The following is a 16,909-nucleotide window of genomic DNA, read 5'->3' on the forward strand; positions in this document are numbered from 1 at the left end:
CCTAAGGAAATACTTAAGTGTTTAAAATAATAATACAATAATTGTTGAGGGTCTTTTCATTCTGACAGAGCAATGATGGGGAGGAGAGCTCCTTTTACATCCCTTTCACAGGGTGAGTCACTGTAACTCTCTGTCTGCCTATACAAGTGATTAATAATGCAAAAAAAATAAAATAATGCTAATAGTAAAAACAAACTTGTCTTCGTCTTTCTTGTCACGTCTCAGGCCTCACTTCCAGGCGAAGATGTTGACCACCATGACAGGAGAGGATAGAAAGCGGACGAAAGCCGACTTCAAACAAACTTTCACTCTCCACCCGGATGATGTTGAAGGTGAGCAGACAGGTCCCGGCACTGCAGCCCGAGCCTCTGTTGTCCTCCAAACACAGACATTAAATATGATAAGATGCTGGTTGGATAATGACACAGTGTGACTGGTTTCCTGCACATACCATGTCCCTGTATTTACTGTCAATATTATGGGTGAGACCAGAACGCATCGCTCTGGTGGTTGTATGTTTTAGGGAGAATTATTGTGCACGTGTGTGTGTGTGTGTGTGTGTGTGTGTGTGTGTGTGTGTGTGTGTGTGTGTGTGTGTGTGTGTGTGTGTGTGTGTGTGTGTGTGTGTGTGTGTGTGTGTGTGTGTGTGTGTGTGTGTGTGTGTGTGTGTCTTTGCATGTGTCAGTCCCACCCATCATAAGGCAGCACACACCTACAACGACGGGCAACCTTAAAAGAGCCGGTGTTTATAAAGTCATGCTTTTTTGCCATTCCGGGGGTCAGTCACTTGTCACTGCTGTGTGTACCTGCAGGAGGTAAGTGTCACCTTTTGTGCGACAGTTATGCAATAACTACAAGTAAAGCTATAACTCTGTAGCATGAAAAATATGGAAGCAAAACTGCACACTTCATAGTCTGGCTGCAGTGCTATAATCTTCATAGCTTAATTGCAAGGTTTTAATGATGTAACTTCAGGAGAATTCAAAGTAGGGCTGATGTGTTTGAGTGATGAGCCTCTGCAGTCTGAGGTCTGTCAGCCACTTCTCAAGTAGTTGGACATGCTGTAACATTTTTATATAGTTCAGTTATCTAAAAAAAAAAAAACACTGATCCTAAACTGCTACATCCTTTTGCTTTAATTAAGCAAAAACTCAACATCATTATCTTAGAGAAGTAAGAATGCCCTTGAGTTATTGTTTTCATTTTTGATTTGCACTTATATAGCATAGCATAGGTACGGAGATTTCTGAGGACATTTTATTAACATTTCTGGTCATGATTTCTGTGTTCAGAAGCTTGCAATCAATACTAAATTTACAATTGATGCCATATTGATGAATGAAAGTTGTAATCTTATTTAATTATTGGAATAATACAAAATTTGAGCAACATCTGGCACAAGAATTTCCTTTGTGTCTTTACACTATGATTTTCAGTCTTGATCAGGACATTCAGATAGACATGACTTGTTTTTGCACTTTTGTGCTCCCCGATGCATCCTGCAGTGTGCACAGATCTGGCTTGAGTTTATCCTGCTACATGGACACACCATGGACACCGCCGACTGTCTTTGAAGAAGTCGTTTGTACATTCTGAGTCAATCATCAAACTCAAAGCAAAATCCCCATCTTGCAAGGCAATTGTCCTTTAAAGTCTTTATATAAAAGTCCACAGTGCACAGACAACTTGAAAGCCCATTTCTTGGCTGGTTTGTCCTTCTTGTCCTGTGTCCTTTACAAGGCACCATGCTGTACATTCACCTACAGCAAGCAAGAATGATGGCGTCATGAAGTGTTTCATTCCTCTCTCTGACCTCATCTGGGTCACTAATGTGTACAGTGCACACACTGCGTGCATGTACCGTTCTGTATGGTCCACGTGTACCATGTCAATTATCAGCCCAGTGTGGCTTAAAAAGAGATCCAGACGAGTGTGTCTGTCCCCTGTGCTCAGCAGTGCAGTATAGTCTCCAGAAACCACGGTGGTGATGAGATATCATTAATTGCTGACTAGGATGACGCTACTCCCCCCGAGCCCCCTCCTCTGCAGATACAATGTTCTCCACATTTCTGTAAATCAATAAATGAGATACAATAGTTGCGCCCTCATCATACGTATATGCTGCTCTGCTCAGATCCCAAGCTGCTAAAAATATGTTTTGATTACAGAAAATACACACATTTTATACTTTATGTACCACATACAAATGTATTTTTGTTCATTCATTCTGTATTGACATATACAATACAATCAGCAGCACTAATGGGGCTGACTGTCACTACCCGTATGAGTCTGATTTAGATGGCCTGTGATCATTACAGTCTTATTTGGTATACAGCATGTGGCACACTGACCATGTCATTACTGAGAAGCTGCACTGAATATTACAAATAACAGATGGGTCTCCTCTGCCCCTATCTTGAATATGTGTGTAAAATCTTTATTGTGCAAAGTGTAACACAAAGGTAAAATCATGCAGTTGTGTTTCCTTAATGACTGAGAATGTATCATTTTCTTCTCACATGTGCATTTATGAAAACAAAAAACTTTTTTTCTTGAGTGCATTAGATCCATAACATGCAAAACCAAACTGTTATTGCACCTGTGCATGCATACAGTACATACCCCTACCAGCCATATGACATGATGTGCATAATGTTTAATGCAGTGTTTCTCAACCTTGGGGTCGGGGCCCCACATGGGGTCGCCTGGAATTCAAATGGGGTCGCCTGAAATGTCTAGTAATTGATAAAAAAAAAATTACTAATAAAAATATTAACTTAACTTAACTTAATTATTATTCTTTTTAAATTATGATTAAAAACACCACACTCAATCTTAAACAACTGTATAATATTTTCTCAAATATAAATCAAGTTAAAATAAAATGCAGCATTTAAAAATATCTGAGCTGGTGCATCTTGATTGATGGCGTGGTCGCCAGAAATGTGTGATGTCAAAATGGGGTCAGGAGCCAAAAAAAGGTTGGGAACCACTGGTTTAATGTATGTTTGAAAACGTGCAAATTTGTGCGTGATGATTTTAGATATGCACATACACATGGACCTTGCATGCAGTACACACCCCAAACCCACGTGCACACACACAAACACATGGACTATAGACAGTGTCTAGTCAGTCTAATCTGAATCTTCCACCCTTGTGCTCAGCTGTGTTTTGTAAATAATTCAATCTGTTGTGACAGAAAACTTCAGTGCTCTGGTCCAATCTGAGATAAAATGTACACACAAGGCTGAAGTCAGCCAGCCGCCAGCTACAACCTGAATCCCTGTTTCCCAAACAATAGATGTGTGTACTGAAAATTGAAAAATCCATTCACTCATTCATTCCATTCATTCTTTGTAGCAGAAACCTTGAAGAAGCAAAGTTAAGATGAATCTCATTATCCACCCAAATGGAAAAAACATATTCACATTTAATATCTGCATGTGTATTAAACTGAATTAGTTCAAATTAATTACTGTTTTTTCATTGTGCCTGTTCTCCAGCTGCCTGGAACATCAACACCAACGCCAACCCCAGTGCAGAGTGTGAGGTGAGACACACACACACACACACACACACACACACACACACACACACACGAGTCTCAGGATAGTAGTCCCCACCTCCGTATCTGTCTGTCTAACACACAAACACATAAACACATGCACACTTCAGGCACACGACACATATTGACAGTCCAAACACGTCCATGACAAACAATCAGTCATGTCCGAGCCGGAAACTATCAGCGACCCAGAGCACTGGAGCCGCTGGTTGTTGAACCAGGACAACCTCCATGTTTAACTATAGACAAAGTGTCACCAAGACGTCTCCAATATCATATTGTTCCATGTGCACATCGATGCTGCTGAAAATATTCTATGAATGACAGCCGCTTTGCGTAAAAGCCGATACTTCTGTGGAAAACAACACCCAGAATATCAGTGTTGTTTTTGTTATGAATCATGCTTCATGAACCTGATCTGTTTTCTTGTTTTTGCTCTGTGGGGAGCAAAAACAGATGGGTGGATATGAGATTGAGAATGTTTGGGGGATGATAAACTGTGGAGGCGGGGAAGGTATTTATTTATTCATTCATTTATTGAAGGAATTTGGAGCTGTATAAGATACTCCCTGTCCTGAACTTGTTCTGTCACTTTTTTTCTCTTTGAAACTAAATGTATAACCCCATCAAAAAAAAAAACCTCTCAATAAAAAGATATTATTATAAAAAAAATTTTTTTAAAAAGCTTCATGAACCTGATCTTTATCTGATCAGATCTGAGACAGCGAGAGACACTCCGTCAACCTTAGTTTCTTCCTTTACCTAGAAGTGACCCTTGTAGCTACATGACACAAGTTCAGGATGTTCAGTGTGGTTATTTCAAAGCAGTCAATCAACAACTAGAATACCATACTGGTATTTTGTTGGCCCCATCATAATTCTCCAAATACCCTTCGTATTGTCAGTAGTCACTGAGTGTCCATTGGGTTTGGCTTGACGTGACATTATTAATAGAAGACTTCTAATACTGGTTGAAAGCGTGAGTGTTGCTTCTAAAGTTGAGCTGAAGATGACATTAGGCTTCAACAGTCCAAGTTAGTTCAATCTACCAAAATTAAGACTTTTTTAGATTCTCTCTAAATTTGCCTGGATAGTGGATCTTTGTTGAACTGCAGTGGTGGAACAATGACAAAAGACAAAAATTGGCACAAAAAAAATAACAACATTTTTGGTGTGACAGGAGGAGCAATTACAGCAACCAAAAAACCATGGGGGGTGGGTTACAAATGTAGTAAATCTACAGACTATTTGTACTTAGGATTTACATTTTTCCTCAGGTCAGAGGGCGACACAGCCAAATATTTGCTTGTATGTTTCCCTCACAGTGACAAGTAGGAAGTGGCCACTGAAACCACAGTATGTGTTCACCGCATACAGAAGCTGTAGTTGTGGGAGGTGCAACTTTAATATACACACACCTGTCCTGTGCAGAAGAACTGTCACACTTAGTCTCACTGACACAAGCATGCTTGTGCCTGTGTCCCACGGTTATGTCCACATCAGCTACTCTTTACCTCTCTGACTGTCTGACTGTGCCCTCAGAGGTACGTGCAACTGCGGGAGCTAATGAATGACCAGAAGCAGGAGACGTACTGGCAGGAGACGGGGCGATGGGCGGGCTACGAGGAGAGCTTCGACCCTCAGTCCGGGGTGTGGGCGTCCACGCACATCTCCTACCTCACCTTCAAGAGCCTCATCCAGCTGCGACGCACCATGGCCACAGGTCAGTGTGGAGGATCAACCAAAAACAAGGGCATGAGTTTTATCCCAGAGCATCAGATTTTCATTTTCCTCAGGTTGTGGTAGGTAGGTAGTAGGTGTTGTCAAGGTAACCACTGAGGTAATGGCTGTTTCCATAAGTTTCCTCTGGCAGTATGTCAACATGGGAGAGCCATGATTAAACCCTTAAAAAGCAGCAGGTTCTTGCGCCCTCAGCACTTCTTTCTAGCTCTCACTATTTCCGAAACTACCCTAAAAACACACAAACAGCTCTCCTCTGTGTTATCATCCCTGATCCACTTCCAACATGTTACTTTGTTAAGGTGTGACCATTTTTGACTGTGAGGAGCGGAGCCTTCCCACCATCGCTGAGAAAATGGTCGGCGAGATGGTTAACAAGAAGGAGATCAGGCCTGCAGACCGGGAAGGCGTGCTGAAGGCTCTGCTTCAAAACCGCAGGTATCCCCCCCAAGACATCACACAACAGTGACTCAAACACAAATGACCTACATTTAGGCATTTAGCTGATGCTGTTGTGCACAGATCCCTGTGAGCTGGGAACAATTCAGCATAATGCACAGAGAAAGTTGAACAGAGCACTTAGCTACTGTGGAGATCAAACCTGTTATTATGGCCTGTAACCACCCTGACTGCTCCAGGCTTTATTAAAGGTGAGCTGTGTTTACTTCAGTTACGCTCAGGCCACTGGAAAATGCCCAAAGAGACACATAGCCTACTCTCAATGTGATGTAAAGCTGAGAAGGCATTCATTACTTTAATCATTAGTATTTTTTTTTGTAATGTGACATGTAAATTAAGTGTTTTGTTTTATATTGTTTTTCATGCCTTTGAACATATTCTACCCTAAAAAAAAAAAAGTATTTCCCTGTTATTTCCCCACATTATGGTTTGAATTAAACATTTAGACCAGGTTTGCCTCGGCCATTCATTACTTTGCCAGACACAAACTCAGCCACTCTGGTTATCTCTCTGCAGCCAGTCAGATGACCCAGAGAGCCAGGCTCTGGCTGGTGGGATGGACCTGCAGAGGTTCTCAGTCAAAGAAAGGGTAAGTTCACTGATGGGATCATCCAACTGAATGTACTTATTAACATAAGATGATAATGACAAAGGTGAGCCTTTAAAATGAGAGTGACTCCTGGCAGTTGACCATTTACAAACTCATTCAGAGGAGTGAGGGATTTATAGCTCCTGTTTTTTGATAGATTTTCCCTTCCCTTCTTTTTTTCTTTTCTCATTTTTTATCAATTAAATAAGATATTTGGATTAACTGATTTAAATTTCTGGAGTTGATGGTAGCCTATTCCTTTTTGAGGTCAGTGACATAATTCTTACCATGTTTGCAGATATTATGCATAACTCAATATTTGCACACAACTGTAAATGCTCAGAAAGTAGGTTTCTCTGAGGGGAAAGCACCAAAATACAAACTCAAACATTTCAGGATTAATACATTTCACTTTTAAAAGTCCTATTTTAAAATATAATGATACTAAAGGGCAAAGTCTGATGCTTCTTCACTTCCTCTGTTCACTGCAGACGGATGAATCTGACCGTGTTGAGGCTTCCATGGTGCTAGTAGGTGAGCCACTGTTTGCATTGTTTTCATTTAGTATTTTGAGTAGCTGTGTGTATGTGCTTGGATGCACATTTGATCTCTTTCGTATTTATTGATGTATCTTTGACCAAAATATTTCTGTTTGTCTTTGAAACAGGAGCCTTGGAGTTTCTGGAGAAGCCCACAGTTGTGTTTGTGCGTCTGAAGGAGGCAGTGGTGCTGGACTCGGCCTTGGAGTCTCCAGTGCCTGTACGCTTCATCTTTGTTCTTGTTGGCCCCAGTAAGACGGACATGGACTACCATGAGACTGGCCGCTCTATGGCAGCACTAATGGCTGACAAAGTGAGTAAACTTGCTTGGCTATGATGCAAGAGTAAAACGCATAACTACTGAACTTTATAATGGCTCTTAGTTGCATAACAGAGTCAGTCAGCATTTAAAAAAGGCAATCACCTGCAAATATCAATAGTCACATCTTACACTAGTGACATTTTTGGCCTTTTGACTACAACACTGCAGACAGCCCTAAAAACACTAAGACTGAGTAACAGAGTTTTTTTTTATTCTTGTAATTTCCCTCTTTTTTATCCAAAGAGCACTTTTTCTTCTCTATTTTTCATTAAAGGGATAGTTCACCCAAAATTGAAATTTCACTCATTATCTACTCACCCTCATGTCGACTAAGGGCTGGGAGAAGTTTCAGAGTTATCCGTGGCTTCTCTGAGTTACAGGGGGTCTAAGCTCCTCTTCCCGGTTCGTCAAATTTGGACGAAGTGGGAAGAGGACAGACCCTGGTTCGTCCAAATTTGACGAACCGGGAAGAGGAGCTTCAAGAAGCTTCCGCTACAAAACAATCTTGAAATATAGACTTATTTAATTTTTTTCGGGACAATTTCGCATTTCGGGGCTTCAATACAAGACGGACATTACATACGAGCAGCATGGAGGTATTTGGGTGTTTTTTGGTGTGTCTTTTTGTTACAAAGACAGTTGGTATCCATTTGCAAGCATTATATGGACATGCACTGCTACGCCAAGACCCCCTGTAACTCAGAGAAGCCACGGATAACTCTCCCAGCCCTTAGTCGACATGAGGGTGAGTAGATAATGAGTGGAATTTCAATTTTGGGTGAACTATCCCTTTAACTGGTTGAGAATGCTGCTACCCTCACATAGTTTTTCTTACGTATGACCTCCATTTGAAAATCTCTTTAACCCTACAACAGCCCGTCCTCACATCCAACTCCCTTCTCTCCACTTCAGGTGTTCAATCAGTCGGCGTTGAAGGCAAAGAGTGCCCGAGAGCTGACGGACAATATGGCTGACTTCATGGACTGCAGCATCGTCATCCCGCCTACGGAGATCCAGAGCGAAGCTATGCTTGGTTCCATCATCAGCTTTCAGAAGAAACTACTGCAAGACAGGTTCCAGTCCTCTGATCCTGCTCTTCTCCTGGAATCTAAACCTCGTAGGGGTGGGTCCAGTCAGCACACAGCAACGATATAAGACATGGGAACAAAGCAAGTCATTTTCTGTTATCAATGTATGTTTTTCACATAAGATTTCAACTCTTTTGCCCCTAGTTTCCATAGCTTCTGGGCCTCCTCCTGAAGACCCCCTGGCCCGTACAGGTCGACCGTTTGGCGGGATGATGTGTGACTTCAGGAGACGCTTCCAGCACTACAAGAGTGACTTCACAGATGCTCTCAATGCCCAGGTCCTTGCTGCTGTCATCTTCATCTACTTTGCCGCCTTGTCTCCTGCCATCACCTTTGGAGGACTGCTGGGTGCGTGTTGATATTTGTATGTGACATGTTATTGCTGTTGCATGAAGTAGACTCTGTAATTATATATTTTTTCCCACCTCAGCTGATAAGGTGGAGAATATGATGGGGGTCCCAGAGCTCCTCATCTCCACCAGCATCCAGGGAATCATCTTCTGCTTTGTTGCTGCTCAGCCCGTCCTGGTCATTGGTTTCTCTGGTCCTCTGTTAGTGTTTGAGGAGGCCTTCTTTGCTGTAAGTTGTAATACTGACTTATATCCATATTCAATTCAAATGGAGATCGTTTTAATAGCTTCTGTTCATCTATATGGTCATGCTGATGTTATGTTACTGTATATGGTAGCTTTAAGGTCCTTACTAAATTTGCAAAATGTCATCCCCACTTTGCTGCACTCAGTTCTGCAAGTCCCAGGACATTGAGTACATTGTTGGGAGAGTGTGGGTCGGAGTGTGGCTTGTCATCATCGTGGTGGTCATCGTGGCCTTTGAGGGCAGCTTCCTGGTCCGCTTCATCTCACGTTTTACCCAGGAAATCTTCTCCATACTCATCTCCCTCATCTTCATCTATGAAACCTTTGCCAAGCTGGGGAGGGTAAACCATAATTATCCATTTCTCACATTTCATCTGACATTATTAGAATTTGTGTAGTTTTAGAGCTCATGACCGAATTATAATCTTCTTTGATCTGTTTTTTCTTTCATAGACCTTTCAGGCACATCCTCTGATTCTGAATTATGATCATCTGAATGACACTGTGGAAAATCCCTGGCACCCAAGGGTGGTTGAGGACATCATCTATGACAATTCTACCGGCAATACAACTGTTCTTGTCAACATTATTAAGCCACCTTACCCCAACACCGCACTGCTCTCCATGTGCCTCATGTTGGGCTGTTTCTTCATTGCCTATTTCCTGCGCCAGTTCAAAAACGGGACATTTCTTCCCGGAAAGGTGAGTTGGCTGGAATTGTGTACTTCAAAGGCAATGTATTGTCTGTTCTCCTGTAGATTTTTTGCCAGCAGATTAAGTTTTTCAATTGTAACATCCCTGATTTGTGCTCGCTAGGTGCGACGTTTACTTGGTGACTTTGGTGTCCCTATCGCCATTTTTCTCATGATTGTCGTGGACTACAGCATTGAGGATACCTACACTCAGGTTGAACCATGTTTTTTAAGCCTCTCGCCACAGGCTGAATACATAGCCTACACATCAGTAACTCATAACTTTTTTTCTGCACAGAAACTAGTTGTTCCAAAAGGTCTGATGGTTTCCAACCCGGCCAAAAGAGGCTGGCTTATCAACCCCTTTGGAGAGTACCAGCCTTTCCCCGTGTGGCTGATGTTTGCATGCTGTGTCCCAGCATTGCTCGTCTTCATTCTCATCTTCCTGGAGTCTCAGATCACAACGTGAGTCATAACTTCTCAACTTCAGAATCCCTGAATGAATGAATTCAACCTCAGAAATGTGACATTTGCATGCCCCTTACCAATGTTTGGCCCAAATGTGCCTGTTAACAGGTTGATTGTGAGTAAACCAGAGAGGAAGATGGTCAAAGGTTCTGGTTTCCACTATGACTTGCTGGTTTTAGTTGGCATGGGAGGGATCGGTGCTATATTTGGTGTGCCATGGCTTAGCGCTGCCACGGTGCGGTCTGTCACCCACGCCAATGCCCTAACTGTCATGAGCAAAGGACCCAAACCTGTGATAGAGAAAGTGCTTGAGCAGCGGGTCAGTGGCATTCTAGTGGCTTTGCTAGTCGGTAGGTGCTGTCTTATCTAATCTTTGTGTCTGTCCCACAAGTGTTTGTCTAGACGGGTTTATCATTTACAATGTAGATCTTGCTATACTCTCAGAATAGCCTCTAATTGATTTTCAGCACTCTTGATTAAAAGACAGTAGCTAAGCCTATCCTTTATCTGAATATCTATTTGTTTTGAGGTCTGTCTATTCTGATGGAGCCGATCCTGAAGCTGATTCCCATGTCAGCCTTGTTTGGGATCTTCCTCTACATGGGAGTTACATCGCTAAATGGCATCCAGTTGTGGGATCGTATGCTGCTTCTGCTCATCCCGAAAAAATACCACCCCGATGAACCCTACGCCACCCGAGTAAGAGTCCCATAGTTGCAGGGTGACTAGAGTCCCTATGTTTCATTAGCAGGCAAACAAATCTACAGACATGTGACCAGCTCAGTTTGATACTGTGCTGTTTTCAGCTAAATGCAAGTGTTACCATGCTAGTATGTTCATGATGACAAAGCTAACATGTTGTGTTAGGTAAATGTATTTTTGTGTTTTAGCATGCTAACAGTTGTAAACACAATACTAAATGTAGGCAACAGCTGAGGCTGATGGGAAAACCATCAGTAGAGTTATTACAATGGAAAACCTCGGGGAAACAGTTATCTCATTATGTAAACATGTGTATGTCCATGTTTTGTTGTTGCGCATTCAATATATTTGTCTAACCCTTATGTTTATGTATCTTGATCACAGGTCAGCACAGGGCGAATGCACTTGTTCACAGCCATCCAGATAGTGTGTCTTGCACTTCTCTGGATTGTGAAGTCCAGCCCAGTGTCCCTTGCTCTGCCCTTCATACTCATCCTCACCATCCCTCTACGCATGATAATGACCGGGCGTCTCTTCACTGAGCTGGAAATGAAATGTGTAAGTGATATAATATCAATTGAATGTCCTCAATACGGTACTGCATTATGCAATACGCTTAGTAATGAGCCTAAAAGGTTGTGTAGGATATGCGTGTCTCTGTGTGTGTACTGAACTGTATGTATCCTAATGCTCTACTTTATTCTTCTGTGCCTGTTTTAGTTGGATGCGGACGATGCTAAAGTGACTTTTGAGGAGGAGCCAGGACAGGATGTATACTGTGAATCTCAAATGCCATTGTAGATATCTTCAATGACTGCTGCCGTAAATGTTTTATTTTAACAAAATTATATTTATTTTATATGTACCTATTGCTCAAATTAATGTTTCATTTTTGAGCACAAACATGTTTTGTTTTATTCTTCTAAATAAACAAAATGCAGCTATAGATTCAATCTTTGTAACATCAATATGGATAGCATTAATATCTTGTAAAAAAAAAAAGAAAAAAAAAGAGTGTCTTGGTCAAACATTCCTGAAGCGTTTTCAACATTCAGTCATTCAGGATGATTCCTTTCTTTTTATTGTGTTGTTTTATTGATTGTGTTATTGATTGTGCCTTATATACTACTAAAGCTGGAAAGATAATGTATACATCAACATGTTTTTACCAGAAAATGAATACATAAATGCATCAGACAATGCACTTACACATGAAATCTTTAGTCATGCCAGCACTCATACCAGAAAATTGAGAGACTGAAATGCTGGGTCAAAGGCATTTAAGTGTTAATAGCCAGAACAGTATGTTTTTCCAGGCAATCACACACTGAATGTATTGTCATCATAACATGTGACTACTGACTCATTGTATTCAATAGCTTGAGGTGAGTAAAATCCAAATGAATGAATGAATGAATGAATGGGGGATGATTTAAATGGCAATGAGGCAAGCAGAGTGTATTTAGCAAACACTGGTGATCTAAAGGACAACAAAGCTGAGAGAGAAAAGGATGGATTTTGTGTGTTGATGAAATTTATATTGTGTGTGATGTTGCTGTTTTCTTGTCATCTCTCTCTCTACATAATAAAAACTACCTCCCAAAAGACCCATCAAACTGCTTTCACTGACATGTGGCCATCTTTTATAGGCTACTTTTTGCTTTCTGGTCAGCTTATTGTTGTTGTTGACATTGACCCCAATGACACAGTTTGATTGATTAAAACTTGACCAAAGTAAACATTTGTTGTCTTTCTTCGTGAATGTCTGCCTCTTTTATTAATTGGTTGTGAGACTTTGGTAAACCCATAGTCCCTGCCATGTTGTTCATTTATTTGATTATATTCAACCACTGTTCTGTGAATGACACAATGTTTAACCACCTGATAAAATACATTTTGATACAAGTTGTCTTGTCTTGAAAACTTGTCCAAACCACTAAGCTTCTATAAATCAGCAATGCAATGATTCACATTGACTATGCATTTTCAACTAGGCTAGTCTTAGTTATTTTGAAATAACATATGTATATTTTTAAGGTAGCACCTTATAACTGATAGAGACAATTGAGTGGGGTTAAAAGGGCAGAAGGAGTCCTACAAAATATGGTTTCATACATCTAATCAGTAAGATCCTACACACTCCGGATCAATAGGAGGCGCTCTGGATCCAGGTTTGTGAAGTTCGCCATTCCACTAATTACCACAAAGAAGGAAAAGAAGCGTGAATCCCATTGGCTGTTTTACGTGACGTTTCTCTTTCCTTGTATCTGATTGGCTCCTATATGAACGAGGACTTGCCTCCGAGGAACGTCGCCAGCTGAAGAGAGAGATACACAAACCAACCACGTTGTGAAACTGTGTAGTGTTTTTATTCTGTAGGGAAAAGTGACAGTAACAAGGGCAGATTGTGAATATAACTTTTCTTTTACTCGTTTTTAGTCGTTGCTAATTTGTCACGTCGGTGAGGTAACTAAAGCTCTGTATCTTAGCTAACTTCCTCATGTTGTATCAGGAGGTAGGTCGGTTGACTTGAGCATCTTCTGAATTTGTGTCCAGCTGATTCCTTAACCAAGAAACACATTATATTGGAGAAATGAGTGGACCCGAATCAGAGGCTGAAAACTCTGGTGGGTGTAATTCAAACATAATTTCTGCTATCAGATACACTCTCATAACAATGACAGTTTGATCAATCGCAGTTATTTGGCTGACTTTTCTGTCCTTGTGCTCTGACGACAGACTGGAGCCAAGAAAACCTCCGGAAGCTTTTCGCCGCAATGAAAGAAAGCATCCCCAGACGTTCCAGTGTGTGTTCTTACAGCAAGACCCTGGCTGTTATGGACTGGACCAAGGTTGCTTTCCCTCCTTTCTCTCCTGAGGCATGCAAAGAAAAGTGGAGAGAGATCTTGCTGAAGGTGAACTGCATAGCCTGCATATTTCATTTAGAAGACGTCACAATTTAAAATGTCTGCTGGTTCCAGGAATTAATTCCCTTTTTCATCATAAGCGTGCATTGGTCTTTATTAAAATTTGCTCTTTTGGGGCTCCAGTATCATTAAAGTTAAGTTGTTATCTGGTTTATCCCAGCCAGTGACTTTTATAAGATCACTATACTAATGTTCCCTCTAATTTTCAGAACTCCTGAGCAGAAATTCAACTCAAAAGCTCAAGCATACACAGTACGCTCACATGCTGGTGCTATGGCCTCACCTCTCCAACTCCAGATATCAATACAATTGGCTATTACTATAATGATTAATAACAGATTATTTTGACAACATTGCCTAGGCTACTCCATATCTAGGTCAGTTACAGTTAATGATAACAAAATACAATATTGTTTTGGCAAAACATATTTTGCATTTATTGCCATATGAACAATATGAAAAAAATAACTAACATCAAGTTGGTGTCATCAACTCTTGGCGCAGAAGCATTCTTGATATTAACAGTAATAATAATTCTCAAGCAAAAACTTAAATCGTAGTTGCACTACAGACCACGGTTAAGGTCATAAATTTCACAATTCGAAGCGCACATTAGGGAGAAATAAACAGTAAACTAGTCGGGGATATTTGTGTGTGCAACTTTTTTTGTCTTCTGGGCAAAGAGGTGGGGAGCAGTGTGCAAGTGCACAGTAAAACACCTTAGAGGGAACAGTGCACTATACTAATACTGGGCCAAATAACCATGAAGACAATGAATTTAGTTAAGTGTAATATCCTGTGTGCTTTTGGCTCTCAGATGCGCAAGTTTCGGTCCCTCACAGAGCTTATTGATGAAGCTGAAAATGGCCTTCAGAGCGAGGTAAGCAGATCCTAAACGAGAATGACTTCAAACAACAAAAGAACATAGTATTAAATAACATAAGAAGTATTACTCCAAATAAGAAGGAGGATGTCTCCTCAGATGAAACGTATCTTACCAACCAGTGCTAGTTATGAAGTGAAATGTACTATTTATGTGATCCATTCCCAAGATACATACTATAATATTCTTATTCATTGTAACGGAATTTGGTAGCAATTATGTCATACTGGTTCTAAATCATAAATAGATATATTGATGTGAGACCTCTCGTTGACCCAGGTTGACCAGTCTACTGACGTTTTTGTGGGTCGCCCTGCCAAGCTTCCTAAGTAAGACACATCCACACACACACACACGCAAGTTCTATGGATTGTCATATATTAACTTGACTTTTCCAAAGATGGACCAGGTCAGTGAGCAGCAAACATTTGCAAAAATTGACTGACAAACAGAAGAGGCAGTGCAGAGTGCGCTGTGAAGTGGTATGGACACACACACACACACACACACACACACACACACACACACACACACACACAATCTGCTTGATATAGACTGTTTCATACTATTATGGGTTGTGGTAAAAATCAGTTTAAGCAGTACTCAGTCAAGCTGAATGAATCTAAATGTGGGTCATTTAGAAGATCACAGTTGCTATCGGTCGTAAAGGAGAGGGGCATAAAAAATAAAATAAAATGAAAAGAATATAAGGTTTCTGCACAGGTGTCAAGTCCAAGGAACACATTTTCAGTGTGTTAGGTTAGCTGTTGCTTCATAGTTGAAAATGTAAGCCCTGGGTTATCATTATTGTCTTAAATTCACAGTATACTTTTCTTTGCAGAAACTTTTGCGCCTTGATGCTAAAGAAATGGGAACTGGTGTCAGTGAGAAACCAGCCTTGAACTTGCCATCGGTAATGTGAACTACTGATGAAGTAACACACTAATTCTCAATAACATCTACTTGATATGATGTGTGGATACCCCTCTGATAATATGGCCTGTCTTACAGTGATGAGCAGTAGATGCTCATTAGGAAGTAGTCAGTGGTGTTAAGTCATAAGAAATATTCTACACGGTGTACTCAGGCTTTACAAACTCTGTCCACAGGATTCAGAAGATGACGAGATAGAGTACAGCAGCAGTGAGGAGGAAGAGGTCAGTCAGGAGTTGCACAAGGTTAGAAAACTCAATTTCATGTACTTTTGTATTCAGCTATAAAACAGTACATCCATCCAGATGTTTTATTTTTATTTTTATTTTTTAAAGAAATCAACTGTTGATCCACAGGGCGAGGCGGAGGAAGACGACGGGGACATCATGTTTGACATATATTAGATGGTGGATAAGCTGGACTGCATAAATCTCAAACACATGTCATGTCCAGACCAGATGGACATTTGCCTCAGTAGGTGATTTTGATGCCAAAATAACCACAACTGACGTTGTTCAGATTAAGAAGCTAATATAGAAACAGATTTTAATAGTTTTCACTCAATGTTTCCTACTGTTTGCAGACTGTTATTTCATCTGCTGTGTTTACATGGTGTGTATTCCCATATCAATGTTCTGATATGTTGATGAACCAAGTCCACCAAATGAGACAACTTTATTTTTGTAGTAGTCTGCAGGTATTCCACTTCTGCTTCTAAATAGTTATATGCAATGCATACATTATTTCTGAGAAAAAGCTGTGTGGCTTGTAGCCACTTGTATTTTTTTTTTTATTGGTTGATGAAAAAGAATATTTAAGAGGTTGCCTACTATTGTCGTTTTAAATGGTTGAATAATAAAAGAATTTCCCTTTAACTTTTCTTAATGTTTTCATTTGCTTCTGTGTAAACCCAACAAAGAATGGACGTTTGTAATAAACTTGTGCTATATAAAGCAGTGGTTCTCAACTGGTGGGTCGGGACCCAAAAGTGGGTCGCGGACCCGTTCTGGATGGGTCGCGGACAGCTGGTCAAAAAAGTAAATAATATTTAATGCACATCTGATGTTGGACATGTCTTTTTTTTTTTTTTTTAATAACTTGTATTGAAAGGCACGCCTCACGTGAACACATGCAGTTGTAATGGTCCTCCTCAGTTTCTTATTAATGTGGCCTGAATGCAGTGAATCTTGTTTTGTTTTGTTTTGTGGGTCTTTATTTTGTGCAATTTGATATTTATTCACTTTTGTGAATATGCTCTGAATGCAGAGATGCATTAGAAGTCAAACATATCGTTTTGTTGGTTTCCATTTTGTGCAGTTTGATATTTTTTTTATTCACTTCCGTACATGCAGTTGTCATGGTAAAATGCACTTTGTTCAATAAAGAGCAAAATTAATTTT

The 16,909-nt window shown here is 40.5% G+C and overlaps 2 protein-coding genes across 4 annotated transcripts; both read left to right on the top strand.

The window, feature by feature from the left end:
• The first annotated feature begins 226 nt into the window (after nt 1–226).
• Nucleotides 227–12,505, top strand: slc4a1b (solute carrier family 4 member 1b (Diego blood group)). 3 transcript variants are annotated; one of them, XM_085761301.1, is made up of 18 exons: nt 227–332; nt 3,510–3,556; nt 5,114–5,294; nt 5,614–5,749; nt 6,287–6,359; nt 6,851–6,893; nt 7,027–7,211; nt 8,133–8,343; nt 8,453–8,656; nt 8,739–8,887; nt 9,051–9,245; nt 9,358–9,606; nt 9,721–9,810; nt 9,895–10,061; nt 10,173–10,414; nt 10,594–10,763; nt 11,151–11,324; nt 11,487–12,505. In XM_085761301.1, the coding sequence occupies exons 1-18, from the start codon at nt 245–247 to the stop codon at nt 11,565–11,567; spliced, it is 2,685 nt and encodes an 894-aa protein (XP_085617427.1). In that variant the 5' UTR covers nt 227–244; the 3' UTR covers nt 11,568–12,505. The 3 variants fall into 3 exon arrangements, with proteins under 3 accessions (XP_085617427.1, XP_085617428.1, XP_085617429.1); XM_085761302.1 differs by having other exon boundaries at nt 228–332; nt 8,133–8,337; nt 11,487–11,697; XM_085761303.1 differs by lacking the exon at nt 227–332 and adding an exon at nt 781–815.
• A 597-nt stretch (nt 12,506–13,102) lies between these two features.
• LOC146968144 (nucleolar transcription factor 1-like) lies at nt 13,103–16,165 on the top strand. The gene is made up of 7 exons (XM_085761123.1): nt 13,103–13,227; nt 13,323–13,393; nt 13,506–13,681; nt 14,511–14,573; nt 15,418–15,489; nt 15,686–15,754; nt 15,866–16,165. The coding sequence occupies exons 2-7, from the start codon at nt 13,360–13,362 to the stop codon at nt 15,911–15,913; spliced, it is 462 nt and encodes a 153-aa protein (XP_085617249.1). The 5' UTR covers nt 13,103–13,227; nt 13,323–13,359; the 3' UTR covers nt 15,914–16,165.
• Nucleotides 16,166–16,909: the final 744 nt, after the last annotated feature.

This window comes from Trachurus japonicus, chromosome 19 (assembly GCF_045865225.1).
Source record: "Trachurus japonicus isolate A0001 chromosome 19, Traja_1.0".
Classification (NCBI taxonomy): domain Eukaryota; kingdom Metazoa; phylum Chordata; class Actinopteri; order Carangiformes; family Carangidae; genus Trachurus; species Trachurus japonicus.

Bases quoted from the DNA above. Each gene is read 5' to 3' on its own strand.
- slc4a1b (XM_085761301.1), top strand. From the start codon at position 245: ATGTTGACCACCATGACAGGAGAGGATAGAAAGCGGACGAAAGCCGAC. The intron at 9,811-9,894 runs GTTGAACCATGT...TTTTCTGCACAG, and splicing joins TTGAGGATACCTACACTCAG to AAACTAGTTGTTCCAAAAGG. The intron at 10,764-11,150 runs GTAAGAGTCCCA...TCTTGATCACAG, and splicing joins ATGAACCCTACGCCACCCGA to GTCAGCACAGGGCGAATGCA.
- LOC146968144 (XM_085761123.1), top strand. From the start codon at position 13,360: ATGAGTGGACCCGAATCAGAGGCTGAAAACTCTG. The intron at 13,394-13,505 runs GTGGGTGTAATT...CTCTGACGACAG, and splicing joins ATCAGAGGCTGAAAACTCTG to ACTGGAGCCAAGAAAACCTC. The intron at 15,755-15,865 runs GTTAGAAAACTC...GTTGATCCACAG, and splicing joins TCAGTCAGGAGTTGCACAAG to GGCGAGGCGGAGGAAGACGA.